Genomic DNA, 25,066 nt, shown 5'->3' on the forward strand with positions numbered 1-25,066 from the left:
GACAGGACTGAGAACAACTTACCTCCTCCTCACCTCAGGGTGGGACTTGGTTAAAAGAAAGTCCAGGTTAGTGATAGATGCTTCAGACTAAGCACTGCTTTCCTCCTCACTCTTTCAGTGTAGTTTATCTTAACTTAAAAGGAAACAATTATAAAGCTGATGCCAACCAGTCCAACCTGACTTTTCTTATAGCCAAAGTCCCAAACTCCTACCTAGCAAAACTCTGACAAATGTATCTGAGAACCCTGCAGGGTGCAGCAAGGAAAGCCCCTTCAGGACTCAAGCTGCTATTTTACATCAAGAGACATTTTTAGCCTGTAATTTTATCTCTTCCATCTCTCCCCATTGCTTGAAATTAAAATAAACATGGACCAGGGCCTAGGATTTTATTTTATCTGTCACATATTGCTATCATTAAACACACTTGAAACGAGTGGGTTTAGTTCAAATAGAACTGTCTCTTCCCTCTTCCTTTCTCAGCTCAACAAACATAAAATAGGAAACTGCACTCCAATATATTCAAGAAGCAACACACGTTACATCATGAGTAGATGATCCATCTGGCAAGCTGACATGGTAATAAGTTTGCTTAATTGTTAGGTCAGGCATATTACAGACCCAGTCTGTCAGTCCTTTTATTACAGCTCTGTCTGTACTGGGGAATTTCAACCTCCTCACACTCCGTATGTGTAAACGTGGAATGTGTCCATATGGTACGAGGACATATGCATGGACACATATATGAAGTGTCACTCAGAACAAGGAGATTAAATTAAAAAAGGAAATGCTGAAGTCAAATAGCTCTTAGCAGCTGTATACATTTCAGTCTGGAATAATCACCCAAAGAAAGCAATGAGATATTTACATTTAATTTATTGGAAACTGGGCTAGCGAAAGCACTGATTATAGGGGATAATCCAGCACTGCCTCATAAGGAAAACTGCCAGAGATCCTCAGATGTTCCCTCCATTTATACTTTTTAAGCGATCAGCCCATCATTTTGTTTTTGGCTCCATGCAGCTCCAATCATGCAGGCAGTCTCCTGAGATTGTCCATATGTCCTCCTGAGAAATCACTGAGTACATTCAACAAATGATTGAGTTCATCAAATGGATGCTTTGCCTTTAAAAAGCCCACAAAACAAAACAAAAGCCACTTTTTTCCTTCTTTGCCTTTGTGCCTTACCACATCTCCTTCTCTCCATTAATGAGCTCAATTCTGAAATGATTTTATTTACAGGAAGGCTTTAAGGTGTTCTGAAAAACGATTTGTAGGAAAGATGCCAAATACAAATTGTATTTTCGAGACCTGCCTGCATTTGTGATTTTACATGAGCACGCACACATATGTTCAACATCCAAACAGCAGGTGTTCCCTAAAGTTTTATTGCCATTAGTTAGAAATGACCACATTACTCAACAAAGTCAAAGCCAAGTCTTGTCAAAGGCAAGTCTCGCCAAAAAGTCTGATGATTTCCAGTATTAAACAGTCCTGCTTTGGGGTGTTGGCTCTGACTCTTCCAGATATCTCCAAAACCTAACAGTGATCTACATTTACCCAAAAGAGCCACTTAACAATTCATCCTCTGTGTGGTATCTCCACAGCTTTTCTCAGGAAGCACAGAGTTCTGTCTGGAGCACGGTAGCAGCTGTCACTGGGGCCTCATAAAACATTGTGATCTTTATGGTAACCCTTTCCCACAGTCAGATCCCTTTTCTTGCACTTTGGACATGAGCTGCTGATGTGGATTCCAGTCAAAATCTTTCCAGAAAAAGATTAAATATAATTCAAAACAATATCTGCATTATCTCTTTGCTGAACTATACAGTGCTCAAAAAAATTCAGCTGAACAACTGTTTTTCTACCACTTTTTAGGACTGGAAAAGGACCTTAGTCACACAGATATTCCATGTAATGCACAGCTGATCTTTTTGCAAACCAGCACAGTAATCAACCCCAGCATCTTCTCCTCCCCTCTTGACAATCACAGCATGAAGCTGCACGTGCATCCTGGCTTTCTTCTGGATGGAAAGAGAACTGTGCCTCCAATCTTTCTTGAATTCTTCTTGGATCACAAGTTAATGGTTTGGGAAGACAGTATCAAATTGCCTGAGACTCCAGGATGACTGGAATGATTGCTGATATACAAGATGGCAATTCTTCATGGTTCTGAGCTGCCTGGGACAGGACTGGGTTCTCATCAACACCTGACAAATCACTCCAGAGCGGGTAAGGCACTCAGCCTCTTGTCAAACCAGAGAGAAATACCGTGCTACTTACGGCAAGACAGCAAAGTCTCTGACCTGCCTTATGCTAGAAATCAGGTGAGATGATTGCAACAGTCCTGCCTGTGAGGCACACAATGCCATGAGAACTGCACAACCTGCCCTTGCTCTTACTGTACTCATGCACATGAAACTACTTCCTTCCAAGAGAAGAATTCATTGTAAGTCTCAAAATATTTGGTTTGGGCAGGGAGGAATCAGTATCAGACTGCAAACATTGGCAGAAGTATTTATAACTGCTTCAAAATCTCCTTTTTCTGGCCAGGTCCTTTTTTTTGTTTAGTTTTCCTTTTTAAATCTGTGGGGGAAGACAGTAATACCCATTGGACCAACACATGCTTGATTTCCCATAGAAACAGCAGCTAGATAGAGTGCTCACTTTCAGCAGTATGTTAGTTTTATCTTACTGTAATATTTTTTTCATTTCATCCTCTTTTACATACTCATAGAAGTTTCCTATTCACTACTGAAACACCATATGGTGATAATATATGCTAACACAGGCACAGTGACACAGTCCACAAGTCTGCTATTGAGCAAAAGTTGACAACATAAGGCTGAGAGAATTCTAAGTGCTTCCAAGCCACAATAAGTACGTCACCTAATTGCATTTTACTGTGATGCAAAGAAGTCTGAGTCAAGGAAAGAACTTCCCTGCAATGAAACTGTAACAGCCTGGAGTAATTCACAGTTACTTGAAGAGCTAGAGCAAGGATCTATCAATTCATGGCTTTCAGATACAGGCTAGATGTGGGTTGGGGTTTTTTTTTAGCAGCTTTAATATACAGAAAGAGACAATGCATTTCAGCATCACAGCCATCTCTAAAAAGGTTCCAGACAGGAAGGCCAAACGCAATCAATAAGAGAAAATATAGACACTGCTTCTCAAACCATTCACAGATGCCTCTGCCTCTTATTTTAATGAACTCAGTTTTGAACTAGAACATCTTGGAACAATCCTGAGATATATTCAGGCTACAAATGCATCAGGTTTATTTACACACTGGTAGGAGACTCTGATGAAGAAACTGCAGGGCCAAGTCTTATTTTTCTGTGGAGCTCTAGGTCCTTACAGGTGACCCTACCTGAAATGAGGCTGTGAATACACCTAATCTGCCTTTGGAATGGCCAGCAAGGGCTCCAGGGAGAGGTCCTACCTTCTAGCAGGGCAGAGTCTCGGAAAACAGACCATGAGGAACAGGATGGACAACAGTGAGTGACAGCACTATCCCAGAATGTCACTGATATCTGTCCAAAGCCCTGTTTTACAATGAGCTGCAAGGTCTCTCTGTGCCTCAGCTCTCCATCTGCAGAACAAAAGAACCAAACTTCTCCCACCCCAGGGCACAACAAGGAAGAACACATGGAAAGTTGCAAGCACTCACACAAACATGCGGCAATAAGTAACAAGGACAAACTCACAAAGACCATGCTTTAAATGCCAGGGCTTCCCAGTGTGTTTAGGCCTTCACCTTTCAAACTGTATTTAGAAACTACCACTGCAGAAGGCAGCTCTCCTCCTCTTCTAAAGACAACAATTCTACAGCAACTCCCATCAACAGGATCTATACCTGCCCTGCAATGGTGTCTGGATAGACTCCAAGCAATCTGAAGGAACACCAAGGCAATGCCCTCCTTGCTGTGAGTGTGATGCATGAACCACACTGTCACTCCCATTTTGGTGGAAATGGCCTGGGGAATACGCCCAGCAGAGCCCACAGTGGGAGCAGAGTCCCAAGTGATGTATTGCCATGCAGGTGTTTCTGCAAGTTGCTGTGCTGTTCCCTTGGCGCTGAACTATTTCCTTTCCCTAGCAGGGAGGGAAACGCAGCTGGTTCCTCCTGTGCACAGAAGAGAAAAACACAACACAAAAGAACCAGAAATCATAGAGAGCAGAGCAAAGGAAGCCTGATTTCCTATGGACTTGTGTCTTGCATCTTGAGCGGACTCTGACCCTTCCTGTTCTCATCTGTTACCTCTCCTGACTGCCCCTCCACTTCCCTTCTCCCCCTAGTATTAGCCTTGGCATTTGTCTGTGTGTGTCAGCCAAACAATCCATGTTCCAGGTCAGAGATCCTGGTTACAGCACAGTCTGGAAGAGCAAAAGTTCAAGTTGCCTGCAGGACACGCAGCAGGCTTGGCGCTCGCCGCACACGTGTGCAGTGGGGCCACCCCATGGGCCAAGCAAGGACAGTCAGGGTGGCCCCACTGCACACCCTGCAGCTCCCTAGGACAGGGAGCTCAGGGATGCCCAGCCACAGAGTTCTTCACACAGATACCCCTTCCACAAACCCACTTAAAAGTGGCCACAGAAATCAAATCATATGTGGGGAGCAGCCAACTGCTGGATACCAATAGGTGCTGAGTAGGAATAATTAATCAACTGTGCCTTCATTTCAAAATGCTCCAGTTATTTCCTTGACAGGCACTGGGCAGAAGAGTGGTTGCCACACGTGGGGAGATCAACCCCACAGCCAAGACCTCTTTAAATCTTTCTGACAGGGGGTGTTCTCCCACACACTCTGCCCATCCATTCCAATGGGGTATGAGATGAAGATAAAGCCATGACAGGGTGCCCACGGTGCGGCCTCAGCTTCTCTGGTGACTCAGAGACAAATCAAGTCATCTGATCTCCCAGTGCCTGGCTTCCTCCCTGCCCATGAGACAGCCAGTGTCCTTCCCCATCTCACAGGACTGCTGCCATGGTGGTGAATCCGATGCCGCTGAAGCACTCGGATTGCATCGACCCATGCAAGAACACGAGCAGAGGCTGCATCCCAACAAAACACAGGTTCCTGCCCCAGAGGCTGCTGCTCTTTGCTGGCTGGACACACGGACAGCTCATGAAGCGCGCCGCAGCCCTTTGAGGAGAGTGCCAAACTACAGCAAGTGCCAAAATGCAAGGATGGGGAAATGATGACAGGCTTCCTGAGATGATGGCTTACAGCAGCTTGGTCCCATTGTGGGGAAAAAGATAGAAAACAAAACACAACAATAGGTAGAAGGCCTTGAAAAGCTGTAGAGAATAAGAACTCTGATCTCAAAACAATCACAAATGCAGAATGAGAAAAAGACCAAATTATGCAGTACTATTTGCTTTTTATCACTGTTCCCAAAGTAAATGTTTATCTTTATCCATATACAAATTTGAGATGCCTGCACAGATTTTAAAGTCCAATACATCCAACACTAGTTGTCATCTAAAGCTTTAGCCAAACACGTAGGCAGAAAACCAAAATGGATGCAGAAAAAGAGAAGGGGGAAAATGAAAAAGAAACCTTCACTGATATTTCTGTGAACTTGGTAATTTATCAGAAAAAGAAACAGCAGGAGTAGTGCTGATTTATTTTCACTCTGATGGTAGTACAAGAGGAAGAAATAATACCCTGCAAAGGTCACTCTTATCCTGTTCATCTGTGACAGGCTGATAATCCCGGATCTCAGAAAACTTTCTTTAAAAATCTTCACGGACATGCTCTTATCAAAAGGATTAAGGTTTAATACATACCAGCAGATGCAACCGATTCAGGCATCTGCTAATCAGAGCAGCATCAGTTACTGCACGCTCTGGCTGGAGCTGATGACTGCAGGAAGGTTTCCTTCTTACAGAGAAAGACCAAATCCAAACACACATTAAATCATCTCTTGGCTATGCCTCCTAACTCACACGTTCATGGCTGAGCACCCCCGTCCTGTGCACGCTCCTGCCTGCAGACATGTCAGGGATGGCAGGACAGATGTGCTGCTCACAGCCAGCACACCCACAGCGGTCCTCCCAGAAAGCTCCTACCCAGGGACCCCCTCAAACATCACCCATGTGGGGTGGGAATGCCACCCTGCCCTTGCAGAGGGGAACCACAGCAGGAAGCGTTTCTGGATGTAGAGGCTTTGCACTTGGAGTGCAGGGAGGAACCTACAGAAATTGCTCCAGATGGGACACTTCCTTTCCTACTTTCAGTAATCCACCTGGATTTTGCAGACAGCACAAAGCCAGCGTGCTGCAGCCAGAAGCAGGAGCACAGCTCTCAGAGGTGACCCCATCTACAGAACAGCCCATGCAATTCCTGATGTCCATGACTACGGCAAAAGTGTCACAGCCCACTGAGAACAGCCACAGTCAGCACCCTGCAGTGAGTCTGCACAGCCCATCTGATGCTGCTACAAGGGCTGGAGCTCACCAGCCCAACACCAGCTTGGGGACACTGCTGTGACCCACTGTCATCCAAGTGAGCAAAATAGCAGCACTCACAGCCTTCAGGAAAAAGTGTGTGGCACAAAAGCTTTGGAGTAGCTAGGATGGTCCTACTAAAAGGTAATCAACCCTTCAGGATGGACAGCAGATGCTTCTCAGTTTCAGCAGATGAGCCTACCTCCAATGAGCCCCTTCGCCCTACAACAAAGAGATTCAAACACCTACAAAGCCCAAAATGCACAGACTTCACAAAAACCAATACAAAGAACCCTTTGCCATTGGGAAAGCACTGCCTGGCTACCATGCTGTGCTGCTGGACACTGAAGACTCTGGCAAAGCTGTGCAGATGCCCAGCAGTTAGATGTGCTCAGACCAGCAGAATGAGGCCAGGAAACTTTTATTTACCTCAAATTTCATATGTGAAGATGGCAGAAGTTAAGCCATGCATTTCAGCCCAAACTGAACATGTGTAAAAGCCATATTCCCCCGAGTCCCATAACTGAGGAACCATAAAACTCTCTGTCACATAAATGCTACAGGAGGGAGGAATTCATTCTGAACCCACCAAATCAATCTCAATCTGTTTGTACACCTAAATTTTCTTTCTTAAAAGAAATAAATACATTCCCGACAGTAACTGGAGTTCTGTAACTAACCCTGTGGACTGCCCTTCTAAAATCCTTTTGGTACACACCAACCCAATCAGCCAGGCTCAGGCAAGTACCAGGAACAACAAAACCAACTCTGAGCCTGGACCAGCACGTTTGCACAGACTGTTTGGAGCTCAAATTCAGTGATCTGTTTTTCACAGAGCCTCACAGCCCAAACCAAAAGCAATCATAAAGATCTTTCTCAAAGCTTGGGGAATGTACTTCCCCTTGCTGGATTGGAAGCTTTAATCATGACTGGAGACACAGTGCTGCATAAACCAAGATAAAACACCTGAACTCTCAGCTGTGCATTCCTGACACAGCTATAAGTGGGGCACTACAATTAGAAATTCACAGGGAAGAGACTTCCTAGGAGTCTTCTGCAACACTTCAACATTTTGCTTTGGTTTGTCTTGTAGAGCTGAAACTGTTCAATCCTGTCCCACCACTCTGCAAGAAAATACATCCATTGCCTTTTCTCTGCTTTTACTATCCCCAAATGGTTATCAAAAGAAGTGACAGGATAACCATCAGCACTGTCAAACATTTAAATCCCTTCTAAATTCCAGTCATTACAAGACATTATTTCCCATAATGAAAATGTATTGCTGATTTTTTAAACTTAATTTTCTTTACATTTTTATTGTTCTGTGGCTCACATTGAGAATGAGCCTCTTTCCCTTCAAAACAGTGCTCACTTTGGCTTAAAATGTTGGATAGTGTCAGGTGTCTAGTACTGGGGGCAATGATACAGAGGCAGGGACACAGCCATGAATCCTTAGAAATCTTGCCTAACTCTGCCTTCATGTTCCCCACCTGTTTGCACAACCACATCACCCAAAGGCCTTCAACCCAGACCAAGGTTCCACATTGCTACATGCCATGCACATGGGGTGTAAGAGGCAAATCACATTGAAGAGGCTGCCAAGCTACAAGGACAGAAGAGATTTTGAGAGGAAGGAGAGGGAAACACTACATTCACGGTCATTTAGCACAGCAGTAGTTGCTGAGAATGAAACAGGTCTCCAGAGTGCCAGCCCAGTTCCCTCTGGATCAAGCTGCCCCCAAGAGCTTGTACACAACCAGATTTCATCTTGGCCATGGTGCATGGTCAAACAAATTTTTTTGCTATTTAAGTACTTCATAAATATTGGCCACAGAGCATCTGCTTTTAGCAAAACGTTAAACAGCATCAGACCAGGTACATCTTATTACCTGGTACACCTCCCACAAAGTGCTATTTTGCCAAACAGACATTCTGTTGGAAATTCAGGAGAAAACTCAAGAGTTTTGGAAGGTAGGTGTCCAATTCCAGACAAAGCAATCATCATTCAATACATAATTCACAGCAGGGACAAAGAATCCTGAGCTTACGTGTGCTGCTATTTCCAGTATTTCATTTTCACAGTCTCTGCTGGAAGCCCTTTTTCCAGAGTCACAAAGTTTTCTTGTTTTTTAGAAAATGCAAACATTTGTTTTATGGGCTGAAATTTGGCATGTTTGGTTTGGAGTGTTTTTGTTTTTTTTTGTTAAGGTCTTTCTGCACTGATCTCTTATGCAAGGATTTAAGCAGAACAGGTAAAAAATAGGGGAAATACCCTTTAATAGAGGAGTCAGATAAACACAGCATTCACTAGGCCTCTACTTAGGGGGTTCACACAATTTATGACTTGCCCCTACTCCCATCCATGAAAATTATGCACCTCGTATCTTGTCTTTTACTAATGCCTCCTTTTACTAATGAAAGGTACAGTGGGTTCTCTGCCTGTGAACTTTCCAATGAGTTACTGCAATTTAGAAGGTGTGATATATACACAGAAGCACACTGCAGCTACATAAGAGGAGCTCTGTACTTTACTCATCACACTAGTACTTCCAAACTGCACCAGACTAGAGGAAAAAATTAATTAGATTTTTTTCATAGTGCATCTGCAGTTCTTCCAGCAACACCCGAGGCAAGTTAAACCTCATATTCCACTTCAGTCATGGCAATTTTGAGATAATCTTGGTCATCTTGTCCATTTCAATTTACTGTACCAGAGGGCTAGAACTGGTCATTCTGGTGAAGGTCATACAGATCCTTTCTAAAATTTCAGTTCTAGGTGAATTCTTTAAATACAATCTCTCCTACAACACCTCACATGACAGAAAACATCCTTAGATGCTGCTCTGTTAAGGCTAAAGATGATGATTTATTCTTGTAATTTCCTGTGTTTTTAGGTATGTGCAATTTTGAAAGGAAAAAACTTGCATTTAATCATTTCTGACTGCTTCTATGATTCAGAGAGACTTTTGCTTTGCAAGACATGGACTCAGCCCAGATCACCTTTTTTGTCCTACCCAGCTGCCTAGAGTTAGGCAGGACCATGAGGTACCAGGAGGGCACTGCTGACCACAGGTGGCCAAACTCTCTCCCTTCTTCTGTTAACGGTGGTCACTTTCAGCTCATGGCAGTGTCCTTGTCACCCGCCCAGCACACAAAAAATGCCACCAGAGCAACACCCAGGTAAGCAATGCAGGGACGGTGCAGAGATTCACACTCACCCATGTCCTCAACAGCAAGGGCTGAGGGACAGCGTCTGGGGTTGATGTTGGCCCATCCTTTCTGAGAAACATTACATCCCTCTGTGTCAGGGGCACCCCTGGTGCAGTATGTGCCTTTGCAATCTTAAACCCTTACCAAGGATCAAAAGAGCTTCCCTTTGTGTGAATTCATGCCAATGGGAAGTGTATGTTAAATAAACTGCTTGTCATTACCCTGCTATCACTCCTGCTCCAGTGAGAGAGGACTCTGTTATGATTTATCTTACATTGCTTTAAAACTGTCCTGAAGATAATATGAAAAAGAAATGTAACAATAAAATTTCTCTTATTCAAGAACAAGACTATCCCCAAGGGCAAGGTACTCCTATAAAATTATTATAATGCTTTAACCACGGAAGCACAACTGAAAACGTCTTCTCTGAAAACAAGTCGTAGCTCTTTTTTCCCTATCTGCAGCCATTACCCTGATAAATTTGGGAAGGTCAGCTAAGGTGTAATCCAATAAATGTGCTGATGTTCTGAGTAAGTACCTTACAATTTGCAGCCTAATCTATTATCCTACTATAAGACCATCAAATGACTCACCAGTTTTAATACTTAGTACAGATCAAACAAAGGAAAATATCAAAGCTTTACGTTCTAGTTCCACCTTTCAAGGACTTGTCTGAGTACTCTTTAATTACAGCAGATGATACATCCAACTCTGGCATTTTCTTTCTCTAACAGCTCTAGTTAGAAGCTGCTGTAGCAGTACTTTTCACAGGACATCATTACGTTAACCAGGAGATGCTGGGAAGTCAGATAGACTGAACAAATCAAGTTGGGATTTGATCCCAGAGATGGAGTTCAGCTTCTTTTGCCCACCAGGCCACACAGTGTGTAGCACACCTGGGAGCAGGTGACAAGTCTGCAGAGCCCTCACCCAAGGTGTGGCAGAAAGCCATGGGAACAAGCATCTGCATGAAGGGGAATGAGTACATCATCTTGGAGGGCGATGAACTTAGGAAGTCAGATCAAATCCCAAACTTAGGCTATTACTTCAAATCCTCCAAAGTCAAATACAGCTGCAGAAGTTTGCATTTGGACACTGTTACTGGACACTGATTTTTAAATTTTTTTCTTTTAATGGTAAAGGCATAAAATAAAAGTGAAAAAAACCAACCTATTCACAGAACCCCAGATCCCAAAGGAAGAAGCATTGGGAAACAGTCAGCAGCCCTGTCAGCAAACTGTAGATGCTCCATGAAATGGGTACATAAGTTACATGTCCCCACAAAGATATGAGAGGTGACTGTGGGCATTGCTGAGCAAAATGGGGAGCACAGATCTCTTTCACCCAACTCTAGCAGTATTTTGAGTAAAGCATTCCCCAGTAACAGTGTGCACTGGTGTGTGTTTGGCCCGTGCAAACAAACTGAACATGGGTTATTCACTACATTGTCTCAGCAGAACTCATGTCATTTATCACAACAACAGAAACCAACCAGAAAAAGGGCTGAATTGTATCTGGTTTACATTGTTGATCTTTTTGACTGACTAACCCAAATTAGACTTCTTTTCAAGGACAAGTCTGTAAGTTTATGCAATTAACTGTGCACATGCCACTAAAATTAAAGCTGAATTTATAGGGAGGTCCCTGCAGAAAGGATGGAAACCCAAAGCCTCTGTGTGCAGGGGGACACTTTCAAAAGAGCACAAATCTGATTTTGCTCTGCTTTTGCTCCATTTGCAGACTTGAAGAAGAGCAAATCTAAAGAGAATCCAATCACAACTTTAGTTCTGCTCCAAAGGTATCACTTCTCAGTTACTTAAAAGAAAGGGAGCAATGAAAACCACCAAAAAAAACAAATCAAAGAGAAGGCTTGTATGGGTAGTGAGTGTGCACCCATCACTGACTTATCCCTTCAATACTTTTGACTTTTGGGGCTTTACTAAGAGAAATACAGCATACATCTAGCTGTATACAGACTACAGACTCACACACATGTAAGAAATGAGACCGGTCATGAGACTAGGAAGCAAAGACAAGGCACAAACATATCTAGGATGATTTTATGAGATCACAAGAATTGCCCTTTTAAAAGTGCCACTGGGGTGTCACCACTTCCTCTGATAAATAGATGACATCTCACCAGAACTTAAATAGCTCCACTCAAGCACTACCTAGATGAGTGACAAAAATTAGCCAAGTCACTGTCACCCCTGCAGTCCTCGTCTAGACACAGCAGAGAAGTGCGAATTCCAGTCTGCCTTGCTGGGCTACAGCCACCCTGACAGCTGAGCTCTGATCCAAGCCACTTCGTGAGATGGGGATATCTGGATCCTTCTGGCAGCGCGACAGACAAAAGTTAACAGAACAGAAAAGCAAGAAAATAAAAGCACAAAAGTCCTTGTGAACCGAGAAGGTTTTAATTCACGAGTCATTGTTGGTTGAGAGTTGAGGCAAATGAAATGCCATTTTTTGCAAGTATTTTTTCTAACAATCTCTGTGGCAATCTGACAATCGGGATCAGAGGCCCTTTGCTCAGAGGTGCAGCAGCTTTTGAGCCGGTGCCCCCTCAGAGCAGCTGCGCCCTTCTCCCCATTGACAGCCACATCTGGATGCTATCAGGAGGAACTGGCTGGCCTTCCCACAACAAATACCAAGCACTTAGCAAATTGACTCCAGAAGTCGGTGCTGGCCCCTTTCCCACTCTGTGTTTATGCAATGCGCAACTAACCTGTTGAGTCCGAGGTTTGTATGGAGAGCTGCTCTCCAGGTCGGCCAGGATGCTGGTCAGAGAGTCAATTTCTGCATCTAAACTGCACCTCCTCTCCTCAAGGGTCTTGCCACCAGGATTCACCTTAAAGAAGAAAGAAAAGTTCCAGTTATTCAAAACACTTGGCCCGGCACATGCTTTCTTACTGTCCTCATGGAGCTGCACCCATGCCCAGCAATAACTCTTGCGTTGCAGGGACAAACATGCTGAAATCCTATAGCTCCCTCCAGAACTAACAGCAAGCTTCCATCTCACAGGAATTTATGCTGCTTTGGGGCTTTTCTTCACACATTTGCCACAAGGGTCCCATTGTGTAAGACTGACTTGGAGGATTAGCAATTCAGCAATCTGCTGCTGAGCTGAAGAGGCAGGACAATCCCCCCACCATAAGATGGAGAAGATGCGTTATAGAAGGATACCTGTCTGGAAGGACAAAGCTGGGAACAGGCTTGGAGCACCTGGATCCCAAAAGCAAAACACAAACAGAACAGAGCTACAAACCACAGCAGCCAGTGACTGGCCACGTGCACCTATTCTTATTTTAAATCAATTCTTCGTATGTGTACCTGTCTGATTCAACGCCTCTTCACAAATTTCATCTGAAAAATGAGCTCCTTCAAGGAGGAGTGAAAAAGTTCAATCCATTTCTAGCAGATTGAAGGTGAAGGGTGGTGATTTGCAAGAAGCAGCCACAAAATAACATAAGTAAGGTCCTTGTGGAAAGGCTTTTTTGCAGGAAAGCCCATGCCCAGAGCAAATGCCAACATGCAGCCAAGGACTCTAATTCAACAATTTTTTCTTTCTTTCTGCTTTCAAAACAGCCCAGTCCCATTTGTACCCAGGCTGGTAGGGACACTCACTTGGAAGGGAAGAAATGTGAATTTTCACCACCATCACCCACCTCAAAAAGTAAAACTCAGAACTCAGTACCAGAACAGAGCATGTGACCCTCAACCCACTGTTTAAGGGCAGCACTGCAATCTGTGTTAGAATAAGCATTTTTAAAGAGGACTCATTCACATGCTTTGTTTTTGATAAAACAACCTAGTCCAAAACCTCTAGGAAGGATCTTTGTGCAGTACAGCCCAACCCAACAGTGGGACCTCTCAGCAGGACACCAAATAGGTAAAGGCTAGGAAACATCCTCCTCCATGTTTTCAGTGCTTTGGGAACTAGGCAGCCTCACTAGGAATGGGAAATTTAAGAAAACCAGCTGAGGATCTGTGCCATGGACAAATTAGGTGCTAGGGGCTAGCCCCAGTGAGCCAGGCCACCACCAGGGCATGCACAGAAACCAAAGTTCTTGAGTCAAGTGAACTATTACACTGAAAGTCTTTACTCAACCTGAGCTATTTGTCTTCTGTTCTTCCATGTCTTACTTATCTGCAAATCCCCTGGACAGGACAGAGTCTGCAGACATGCAATACAGAGTTCAGTGCAGAAGAGCTCATTCAGAGGTGGACAATGTCAATAATAAAAATACTAAAGAATTACCTAACAGCTCACCTAATTTCAACTGCAAAAACTGTTCAGAATATACTAGCACCTTCCCACAGACAATCTAGCTCTGTTTGCCTTTACTCTCACCAAGTTACTTCAATTTTCCAAGCCAAAAGCTTGCCTTTTCCTTGGCTCAGTGGCTGTTCCAGACAGTTTTCATTTAAATTTCATTTTAGTAGCAGTCGATCATTACCTATTTTAAAGAACTCCCCAGTCATCAATCTGACACATACATGGCAAGTTGGTCAAAGAGAGACAGGCTATGCAAAGTAGGCAGCCTCTGATGTGCCAAACCTATACATGCTGGGGCATCCATTAGTACCTAATGATTATTAAATCTTACTGGATTACAATATATTTGGCTTGACTAATAAGAAAATGGAAGCTCCAGTGTGGCTTATACACAAACATACCATTTAAAGGCTGAGAGTCAGGTTAGAAAATACTTACAAACTCGAATCTTCTTGCCTATTTTTATCACAGAGCCAAAGCCTTTCCATCCAAACTATTGTTCAAAAAAAGGAAATATTTTTCACAGGAATTAGCCCAGATCATTACTCCTAGCTAACTGCAGGCACCTGGATTTTTAAATTTGCAGAAGCGCAACTTCTTTTCCACTTCATGGCTCTTGTTTGGTTTTTCTTCATCTTCCAGTTGTTGGCCTGTAACTGCCACAGGCTTCTCAGACAGAAAATCTGTGATTGCTGCACTCCAGAGAATTTTGAAGCTAAGCAGCCAAAAGTCAGCCTGGAAAGGAGAGGGAAGATGCAAAGGGCATCCAAGGCCCCAACACGTGAGGTGATAAATCAAGCCAATGGTAGACCCAGGAATAACACTAGAGTCCACACAGGACCTGCTTGGTACCCTGACCCTGGAGAGAAGGGATGGTGGCAGATGAGATCAGCCAATTTCATTTCTGCTTCCTAGCATTTCTGGGCCATATTATTCCCAGGTTCTCATTCCCCAGAACAATTATGCAATAGCTGACTAGCAAATGCTGCAGAACAAGTTATAAGGTTGTAAAAGTTAAATGTCCTTAGGAAACCTAGAAAAATAAAATAAAACAGCACAGAAGCATCTCTATTGATTCTGGGCTCTGATTTATTTATTCAATTAAAACATAATCAACATAGATTAAGAGCCCAACTCTAAAATGCAGGAACATAATGCAGTGCAACAGTGCCAACAAATGACACTACCGATGTATGCCAGGGTCTACTGGGGCAGAAATGGACTTTAAAGACATTTAGGAAATGGTAATCCTCACAAAGAAAGGTTTGTGGTTGCTTTTTCTTCCCCATCCCCACAAATCTTGAATTTTCTCTCTCCCTAGAGTGCTCAATATCCAACCCAAGGATTTGCTGCGTGGGCAAACTGGAGCATTTGCAACACCAACTTCAGCAAGAGAGGGTTAAGCTATTCCTCTTCCCATGCTCTTTGTCATGACGTTCCTGTAAAAGTTTTATGGCATTGTTCTGGAACAAAACCCGAGCTCCAGGTCCCGAGGCACAACAGGTTCACACAGACACAGCTCTGCTCCGAGGAGCCCGGGCTGGTTTAGCTCAGAGCCCCGCAGATACAAACACCGGAACCAGAGGGAACTGCTAATTCTATTTCTGTCTGGATTTATGGCATTGTTGCAGACATGTCGCTTCTGCGCCCCCTCTTCCAGCCAGTAGAATATGGAAAAATGGGTTTAAAAAGAAAAAGGATGCTATCTTTGGCTCAGCCAACGTGAGTTCGACAAAAAGCAAACGTAAGCCAACCCAGTCCAACAAATTACTCATGCCAGAGACTATCCACTCACGTGAACTTCTGCAACGCCTACACTCCTATCCCCTGGATCAGCCTCTGCTCTGAGTCAAAAGAGAGAAAAACAGCAGAAAGCTTCACTGCTTGGTTTGCTTGTCTGCCTCTTAATTCCTGGTGTGCAGCTCAGAGCAGCTCTGATGGTAATCCACTCCTGAGCCCCATCAACCCACTCTGCTCTGATGAAAATTTGCTTTACTTTTGTTAATCCTACAAGCCAACAGCAGTCAGTGCCACAGGTTTCCCACACCACTCCAAGGAACATTCATTATAGAACATGCAGTGCAGAGGTCAACATGGGGTCTCAAATTTTGCCTCACTGTGCTAAAAGAGTTGTAGGGCTATTCCCTGAGCTAAAAGACATGAAAAGCACAATGATTTCCCTAGATGCCACCTCTTCCCACAACCCTAGATCACCTCCTCTTATCATATTTTGCAGCTTTCAGCAGAGGAACAAGAATGTCTCTCGTTTAACCAAGCCAGCTCCTTGCAGTGGGCTCACAGAGAAGAATCTGGCTCCCAGATGTCATTCCCAACTCCTGCTCCAAATTCCTTTCCCTACCCAGGCCCAGCCATCTCTTTTATTCTGTTTTCCCCTCTCTCCATGCCGTGTTCTCTGCCCTGCAGGGCTGTAGCTCAGGCCAGGCATTAGCCCTGAGATGAGAGATGCCATGTGGGCTGCCAGGCTGGCCTCTCAGCCAATTGCTGGTGCCAGGTGGTGCTGCTGTGTCAGGGAAACACGGAGTGTGGCTTTGCAGCACTGACCTGCTCACACGGGTGGCAGGCTACAAGCAACTCCCGAGCCCCAGTGTGTATCTTCTACCAGCACAAGGCAATGGCCAAACTCCTGAATACTTTGGGTATTTGACTTTGCTCATCGTAGTGTAAATTTCCAGCATCAATATCCACCATCTCTCCATCCACTTCAAAACTCTTGTCTGACAGAGGTTGAGCTCAGCACATGTTTCCTGAGTGCTGTGGCCAGCTCATCCTCTGAACTGTGTCCCTGGAAGGTGAGCTGTCATTTGTGGGAAATGTGCTGGTTTATCTGTGCAGACACCTCCAAGACAGCAGAGCTGCAGCTAAACACACAACCTTTCTTGTACATCAGCTCATTTCACACGCTGTGCTATCACAGGTCACTGATAACCTCCCAACTCACAAGTGAAAACTGGAGATGAACACCATGGATATTAGGAAAGGTCACAGCTAATGACTCAAAACAAAGCTGGGAGCCCACAGTGCCTTCTGCTCTTGGTACATTGGTTTTAGCCTGAGGTGCTTGGGAGCTCTCTTTGAGCTATAACACATCAACACTTCCTGCATTTACACATCCAAGAACAGGGAAAAGCAGAAAAGCCTTCTGGGGCAAAGGAAGGACAAAGGTCACAAGAGGAGCAAGTGGAATTTAGGCAAATCAGGAGCTGTGAGTGAGTAGATAGTACATAAGGACTTCTATCCTGAAAGGCTTTACTGTCTTTTCCCCCAGTAAAAGCCAGTGAGCCACAGATGAGGTGGTATAGATGATGAATTCAGTGGCCACTGCCTGCTTCCACCAGGCTGCACCTATGGCTGCCACCCACCAAACTCTGCAGGCTGGGATAGGCACTGAGGGGGTGGGAAGGGCACACAACACAGGAGTCAGCCTCTCCTTATGCTCCATAGCCTTGGGCACTGGGCTTAGACAGAGATGCAGACAGAGCAAGAAGGATGCAGTTCTTACTTTCTATTTTAGCTGGGGACAGGTGAGGGACAGAGAAGTGTTTGATGTCAATAGTATCCACTGTACTGACAAGAAGAAACTGTGAGAAATGTTAACCAGGAAGAAAAAAGGAAGTGATTCAGTCTTGATACACTTCAGGCTGGGACTTGTGTTTAATTTTTCCTTTTTTTTTTTCTTTCTTTGCACTTTCTCTAACAATATCACTGCCAGAGGCAAGGTTCTTTTCATACACACACCCTTGCTACCTCGTCTCTTATTCATTCTTCTTTCCAAGGTCACAAAAGCCATCCAAAGCCCCAAAAGACATTGCAGTGGCAAAAAAAGATGCACACTGAAGGGCATCTATCAGGAATATGAAGCACCCTCAAGAGCTGCTGTGTCTATTCTCCCCTAAGCCTACAGACAAGTGTAAACATTTTCTTTCACATTCCCTAATGTAAATTTAAACAGTCCCAAGAGGCTGTCCCCCCACGCAGGCACATGGATAAAAGGGCTGACTGCAGCATCCGGGGGGCTGAGATCCCTGACTGATGCCTAATCTCTGTTCCAGGCACCAAGGAGGGCTGGAAAAGAAGTCATGCCCTTTAAAAACAGAAAGATTAAGTCTTTTGAAACAAATCTGAAATGATGGAAGATTTCAGCAGATGTGACCACAGTGATTTCACCAGATGTGATTGTATCAAGGATCTAATAGAAAAGAACTTCCCTGCTGTTCCATCAGGCTGAAGCCAGGCCTGAAATATCCTTTTGAGTCTTTTGATGACATCAAGGATAAAAGCCAAAGGGAAGTTAGGTTTTGATTTATTTTTTCCCCTTGCTCTTTCATTCTTTCAGGCACAGAATAGTTTTACCTGGTTTGTGTTGCTGGATATTAGCAGGACCAAAGGAAAACACTTCAAAAGTTTAAAGAAGGCACCATTTGGTGCCTCTCAGATGCCACTGTCATTTAACTGAGCAGTGTTTCTTTGACTCCAGACACTTTTGAAGATTTCACTGTAAAGAGGAAGGTCAGGCCTACCTGGAATAGGGCTTGAACAGGGTGGGGGTGATCATCTACTACACACCAGCCTATATGGTCCCAAAAAGGGCCAGTGAATGTGCCAAATACCTTCCCTTGGCAAAGTTCATACCAGCAGCTGTGCCACAGCAAACTGCAGAAGGCACAGTGGGGTAAAGGAAGCTGTGCTCAGCCACACCTACAGCAATGAGTCTGGGGTAGCCACAGTCCCACAATTAATTTCTCCAGTCATGGAAAACACAAATAGTACTGGGTATCCAGACTGAACTCATTTCTGGGGCAACAAGGTGTGGTAAAGAACTGCATGGGCTTTCAGCTGGGGCAAACAAACAAGCAGATGAAGGGAAGTTATTTGTTAAGCATTGCTAGGAGACACCTAGCAAAACCTTAACAGCTGATTTAAAAACTCACTGTGGTGTAAGAAGCTTATGAAAAGTGCAAATAATAAAACATTTTTAAAAAGAAAAAATACAGATAAGGCAGATAACAAGAACGCATGAAACTAGGAGGCATCAGTCTCAAAACAAAGGAAAAGGGGTAGGTGTTTTGTCACACAACACACTGCTAGGCTGCAGAGCTATTTCTGCTGCAAGACACTGTGGTTGCTATGAGTTTACACAGATTTCAAAAGCAGCAGGAGAAACTCATGGAAGAAAACTCCAAGACACACAATAAATATAAAATGTTCTTTGCTGCCCTTTTACATTTTCCTCTGGTCACTAGTGATTGATTTGGCTCTAGAGACATTCATATGAAGTCTCCATTTGTGTTTTCTATCCACCCTCTGACACCTGCTGGGAATCACATCTGCTGGAGAGTACATTCCAGTATCTGCAGGTAAATAACTGACCACAGCCCTAGATTTCTGCCAACACCTGGAAACCCATTCCTTCCTTTCTTCTAGCAGAGACAACAGAAACTACAGCCATCTGCACTCAGCCTCCCAGGATGCACAGATTAAAAAAAAAAAGCAAAGACTTTGTTGTAGTTATGAATCTGTATGATAATAGAGATTTATATTTCCCTAGAGATCAGTGTGACAGACACTGTTCACACAATACCTAGGAAACATCCCTGTCCCAAGGAGTTTATTGTCAATCAGATACCAGAATGCAGGCAGAGCGGTGGGAGCAAGGTGCTGAAACTCAGAGATACAACCAAGTTTCCAGGCCACTAGATGAAGACACTAGCCCCTTGGGCCAAGCTAGCTCCTTAAAGGACTTTTCATTCTCTGTATTTGCCACCCAAGGCCTCACAAAACATGCCAGGAGACAGCAAACCCCTGTCCAAGCCCTTCAAGCTCCAGCTGAAATTCTGCGGCAGGATGGCCCTGATTTCCCATGACAGGGCTGGGTCTGAGCCACTGCTATGGCTAGCAACTGGACTGTGGATCAGTGGGGCCTGTGGTCACCACTGTTTAATAAGCTCTTGCTCCCTGTTCATCCTGAGCAGGGCCCCAGCCCCAACACCAGCTCATCGGTGGAGGCAGGATACCACCAGTGTGGAGGAGCAGTAAAGCAATCCAGGACTACATTCCCTTCCAGCAGCTCCTGCCCCTACAACCAGGGGGAAGATTTTGCCTGAAACAGCTGTGGTAAGGCCAGAGTTCTCAAGAATTGGCCATGGATATTAGATGAATGAGCAGAGATAAAAAAGGATGGAAGGGCATCACAGAAGTTTAGCCAACAGGATCCAAGGCCTTGGGGTACACTCTGCTGAAACCCTGGATCAAATGCCAGCAGTGGATGACTGATTGATTTGATGGGACATGAACAATGGACCACGAGAAGATCTGCAATATTCCCTGTCCCTCTGCCACCCTGAGGACAGCAGAAGGCAATTATGCAACAGGAATAAAGAAGATGCAGCAAACAGCACTCAACAATTCTCCTTGCAGTCCAGGAGTGTGCTTGCAGGAGCCTTGGAACTGGAGATGCCAACACAGAGGTCCTGTGCTGTCCAGTCCCCTGAGGCTCAGGATGGTGTTACCCAGCTCCCTGCTGCAGCACAGGCTGGCACCTCCACCTCGGGCATATAAACCTGCACCCAGCTTCTGTGGGCTCCTCACTGTTTTGTTTTGCTCATGGAAGGAAGTCCTGGAAATGTTAAGGCTGGCTAAATGGGGCTTTTAAAAGTGCAGTGCTTCCCTGGGCTCTACACCAAAAACCAGCAAAACAACAAATGCCCTTCAGCTGACCAGAGGATGTCCATGCTGTGGGCCAGGGAATACGTGGGGAAAGGCACCACAATCCTCAGCACATGAAAGCAACAGGATGGATTTGATAAGGAACAGCCAGGGGATGAAGAGAGAGGAGGAGTCCCACGAGCCAACATCTGCCAGAGCAGCAGACCCGACAGTCCTGAGAGTTTACTTAACATGTCTGATCAAAAGCTTTGGGAGTCTTGTCTGTGTTAAGCGCTACCAGATGCAAAATCAGCAGCAAGATGAGAAGTGTATTAATAACTAAGGAGGCACATAAAGTTATTTGAAAACGGAATGAGGAAGGTGGGGAGAGAAGGGGGAGAATAAAACCAGTTTATTTTTCCATTAAGGCAATTTAATATTCTCCGGGTGGAGTTACAATTACTCGTCCTTGGGAATTAAATTGAATTTGTGAAACATTCCTGTTCATCAGCCGAATATACAATAAGAACTGGGATATATAATTTTTTTTCTTTACACTTTGGACAAGACAGTACTACCTGTCTGTCCACAGGGCAAGAACAGCTGGTCATGAAGTTCTTTTGACCCAGCATGACTTTCACTGACTTTAACTAACTTTACAGCAGCAGGGAATATGTCCCTTTTCTTTTAATTAATGCAATTACATTAGGACTCATTATTGACAATTATGGTGACTGTTAAAAGTTTCCCCTTTCTTTGTCCACTCCCCCACCAACTTAAAATCTGCTCCAATATCGTCAGAAATTAATGTCTAATTAGCCATCAAGCAGAGCCGATGTTCCCCACAGAGCATTGCTGCTTACAGAAAAACTGAGAAATAGGAGGACATAGCGGATATTTCATCATCTGCCTCCAAGGGGAACCATAACCAAAGAGCGGCCAATTACCCCAAAACAGCTGCAAAGTTTAATCAATGTAGAAACCAAATATCTCATTAGCTGTCCCTTGCAATAACAGAAGACCTTCCCACCAACTCTTACGACATGAATGTTACATTTTCAAAAGATCCATTGGTGATATGAAAGAGCAAAGACTCCCTTCATCTTCACATCCTTGCCAAGTCCTGATCTTCATCTTTCTTTTTCTGGCATGAGAAAAGAGGTAAGGGGAGGATGCCTCGGACAGCATGGCATGTGTCTGACAAGCCACAAATTGCACACACCTGCATTCAAGGCAATCTGTCACACCCAGCCCCACGACGCTGCATTTATATCCAGAGGAGAAAACCACACCAAACACCATCTCCCACCAGGCACAAGAAAGCGCAGAGCTGAAGGTGATTTTACTTCTTTCAACACTTGTGGTGAGTCTGGCACTAACATACCGTGTCCAGCATGGGAGGCAGTAGCTTAGGAATCTGAGATGCCCCAAAAAAGCAGAAAACAGCTGAAAAGGAGACACGTAAAGAACCCACTTGGTTTCATCTATGAAGGAGACTGAGTAGCTCGACAGCAATAACTAAACAGTTTCACAGAATGAAAACGCCAGATACCACAAGACTCTCCAATCTAGCAAAAGAGAAAAAAAACACACAGCAGTCGGGAAGCCAAAGCTAGGGAAATTCCATTTAGAAATAACAGAGATACTCATTTATGTGTAATACTGCTGGCAATTAAATGTTAAAACAAACTTCCAAGATTTCTCCCCCCCTTGATGTCTGTGGCTCAAGGCTGGATGCCTTTGGTCTCCCTGGGTGACCAGGCAAAGCTTTATGATCTGCATGAGGCAGAAGGGCACAGCTGACAATTTAATGGCTCTGCCCGGCCCCCACCTCGGCAGAGGTGAGAAAGAAACAGCTCTGCCAGTCCATAAAGATCTACTGACATCACTCTGTGTTTGCACCAGTTTAACTGGAAATTAAATTTACATGAACAAACTCTATCCCACACAAGACTGCATATTGTGACAGTTAAATAAAGAGCTTTTTAAAAGGCACACGTCTCAGGCAATTTAAATCAAAAAAGATAGGTTTTGTTAAAGCTACCAATTTCAGAAAATTAAGGTTGACTAAAACTGTTTTTAAAAACTCCCTTTTGAATTTAATCACATATTGGAAACCCATATGCAGCTGTTTGTGTCACCTGCAAAAAGACTGTATAAAACATAAGCATATGCTTAATTTTACACGTGTGCTTAAGTTCTATCAACTTTAATGAAGTTTAAGCATACAGCCAAGCTTCTCTGAATTTGAGAAAGCATTCCTGAGCATGGGCTGTGAAGCTATTAGGAAATTACCAATGAGAAAAAAAGTAAAATTAAAACTGGCTGGTCAATTTCACAGCCTGACTAAGCACTAAGTCCAGAAATTAAACATATAACATATTTCTCAGTTTGTTTGCTTGTTTTGCTGTAATAGAAGGGGTGAGTGCCAAAATGTTTGCAAGGATTCCCAGAGAACCTGGCAAAATGTCAGCAAAATGGATGTATAAAACTACATGAAAGTCAATGGCTTGGGCTTGGCTTCTGAGAAAATGAATCATGTTAAAAATCTACTGTATGTCTCAAAGCTGAGAAGGGGAAAATCTGGACTCTGCCTCAGTCTACGTGTTTTTGGGGTGGTCAGTGGCTGCAGTTCATGGGGCAGGCAGGGCTCAGCTGGGCAAACCCCACAGTCTGACTCACTGAAGAAAGTTCTTGCCTTCACAAAATTTGCAATCTCATTTTCCAAACCATTAGACTCACTTCTACATTCTCTTCAAGGCTGTGTGTCAGGTATTGGATTTCGTTGGCTGACCATGGGTTTTTATTTTTCTTTAACAATTGTCTTGTTTGGACACCCTACATTCTACACATCTCCTAAGTGGGAACACTTAGGAGTGAAGAAAAGGGACACCCAAATCACACAGAAAGCTGAACAATAATTTGTTCTGCCCTAAAATGGAATCCACTGTGCAGATCCCCCCTGAGTGAGCTCTGAAGTTGGATATTGTCCACATACAGATAAATGAATGTAAAGTGATGTCTTTCAATCAGAATTCATGCTTCAGAAAAGCACACATTAGAACCCAGCACACATTAGAGCTCAGGAAAACAGCATTTAACTGTAATTCTGCTGGGGTCAACACACCACCGAAGCCAAACTTCTGCACTGAAAGTGTGCTCCTTACCTAAGTGTCTCTAAGTGTCACTTAGAGTGCCCTAAGCTCAGAACTGACCACAGCTGCTCCCTGAAGGCAGCCCCACCACCAGCCATGCGTGTCTGCAGCCCTCAGCAGGGGCATCCTTCAGGAACACACAGAGAGGGACTGCAGGGCTGAACTGGGGGAGTTTGCAGAGCCAGAGGAGGAAGGGGCAGGCAATTGGAGCTGGGGAGGAAGGCCAGACCTTTAACGTGACGTGAGGCAGTTTCCATGGCAAAAGAGAAACCTGGAGATGGAGAGGGAAGGAGCTGTGCCTCAGGACTGCTGAATGACAGGAGTTTGTAAAGCACCTTTGTTGCTTACTGGCTTCAGCAACACTTGGGGGTTGCTGCAGCTTTCCCAAATGTTTATATTTTACTTCTCTCACCATTAAAACCAATAGTAAAGCAGTCACATGATGTTTTCCAGATGCTTTTCCTTACCTGTTGTGTGTTAAAGCTAATCAGCATCCTGCATTTTAATCAGCAAATCAAACTGGAAAATACAATTGTGGAGAATGGTCCTTCAAAGATGGGAGTTTTATGGTAGCAGACACTTAAAATCATGTCTGGAACAAATTCCTTCAGCTCTGGCTGCAACATTTCTCACTGGTATTTCTACCATCTTCCAGCTTGCTCAGTCACTGTGCCACACACTCCCCACAGAGGCAACATTTTCTAACAACAAAACCACCCTTCATGGCAGCTGAAGCTGTTTTTCACCAGTGATGGAAACTGAAAAACAGAGACAGGAACCTGCATTTCAGCCACTTCCATTCTTGGAAATTAGATGCTCTCACAACTTCTCCATATCCACATCTCATTGCTGCCAGATAAAATTTTCATCAAAAATAGGATGAAGTTTGCCCTACTGTTTGAAAAACTCCAGGGCTCTAAAACCGAATTTAGGCCACAACTGGATTCCCCAAGCACTAGAGTTCTATTTCCTTTTATCTTGTTTGGCCAAAGCTCCTTTAACACTGTACAGCAGCAGAGTACTTAAAGCACCAGACCCACGGTGGGAACCCGACTCTGCTCTGTCACATTCCAGACTACCACTACGCCCAAGATGCATGGAAAGACTGACTTTCTAAACCACCTTTTTCAATGCCAGCCAGCTTCAAAAAGAGGCATAATAATTTGTCTGCTGCAGTTTTTAGCATTTTCTTGTTACTGACAGTCTGTTTTAGTCTTGCTGCTGCATTATAGTTCCCTAATGCAACACAGGCTAACCAGGATCTGAGACAAGAGCAACCCGTCTTGCAAGAGATTTTTCCTAGGAC

At 44.2% G+C, this 25,066-nt stretch overlaps 1 protein-coding gene across 11 annotated transcripts in view; it reads right to left on the bottom strand.

Moving 5' to 3' along the window:
• The window catches only part of LPP (LIM domain containing preferred translocation partner in lipoma), a 318,754-nt gene that overhangs the window by 138,929 nt on the left and 154,759 nt on the right, over positions 1-25,066 (bottom strand). For all 11 annotated transcript variants that reach the window (XM_064721315.1, XM_064721322.1, XM_064721313.1 and 8 more), the window contains one exon: positions 12,392-12,514. In XM_064721315.1, the coding sequence (XP_064577385.1) occupies positions 12,392-12,514 (123 nt within the window). The remainder of the gene's footprint in view (positions 1-12,391; positions 12,515-25,066) is intronic.

The sequence above is a fragment of the Zonotrichia leucophrys genome, chromosome 9, assembly GCF_028769735.1.
Source record: "Zonotrichia leucophrys gambelii isolate GWCS_2022_RI chromosome 9, RI_Zleu_2.0, whole genome shotgun sequence".
In the NCBI taxonomy this organism is placed as follows: domain Eukaryota; kingdom Metazoa; phylum Chordata; class Aves; order Passeriformes; family Passerellidae; genus Zonotrichia; species Zonotrichia leucophrys.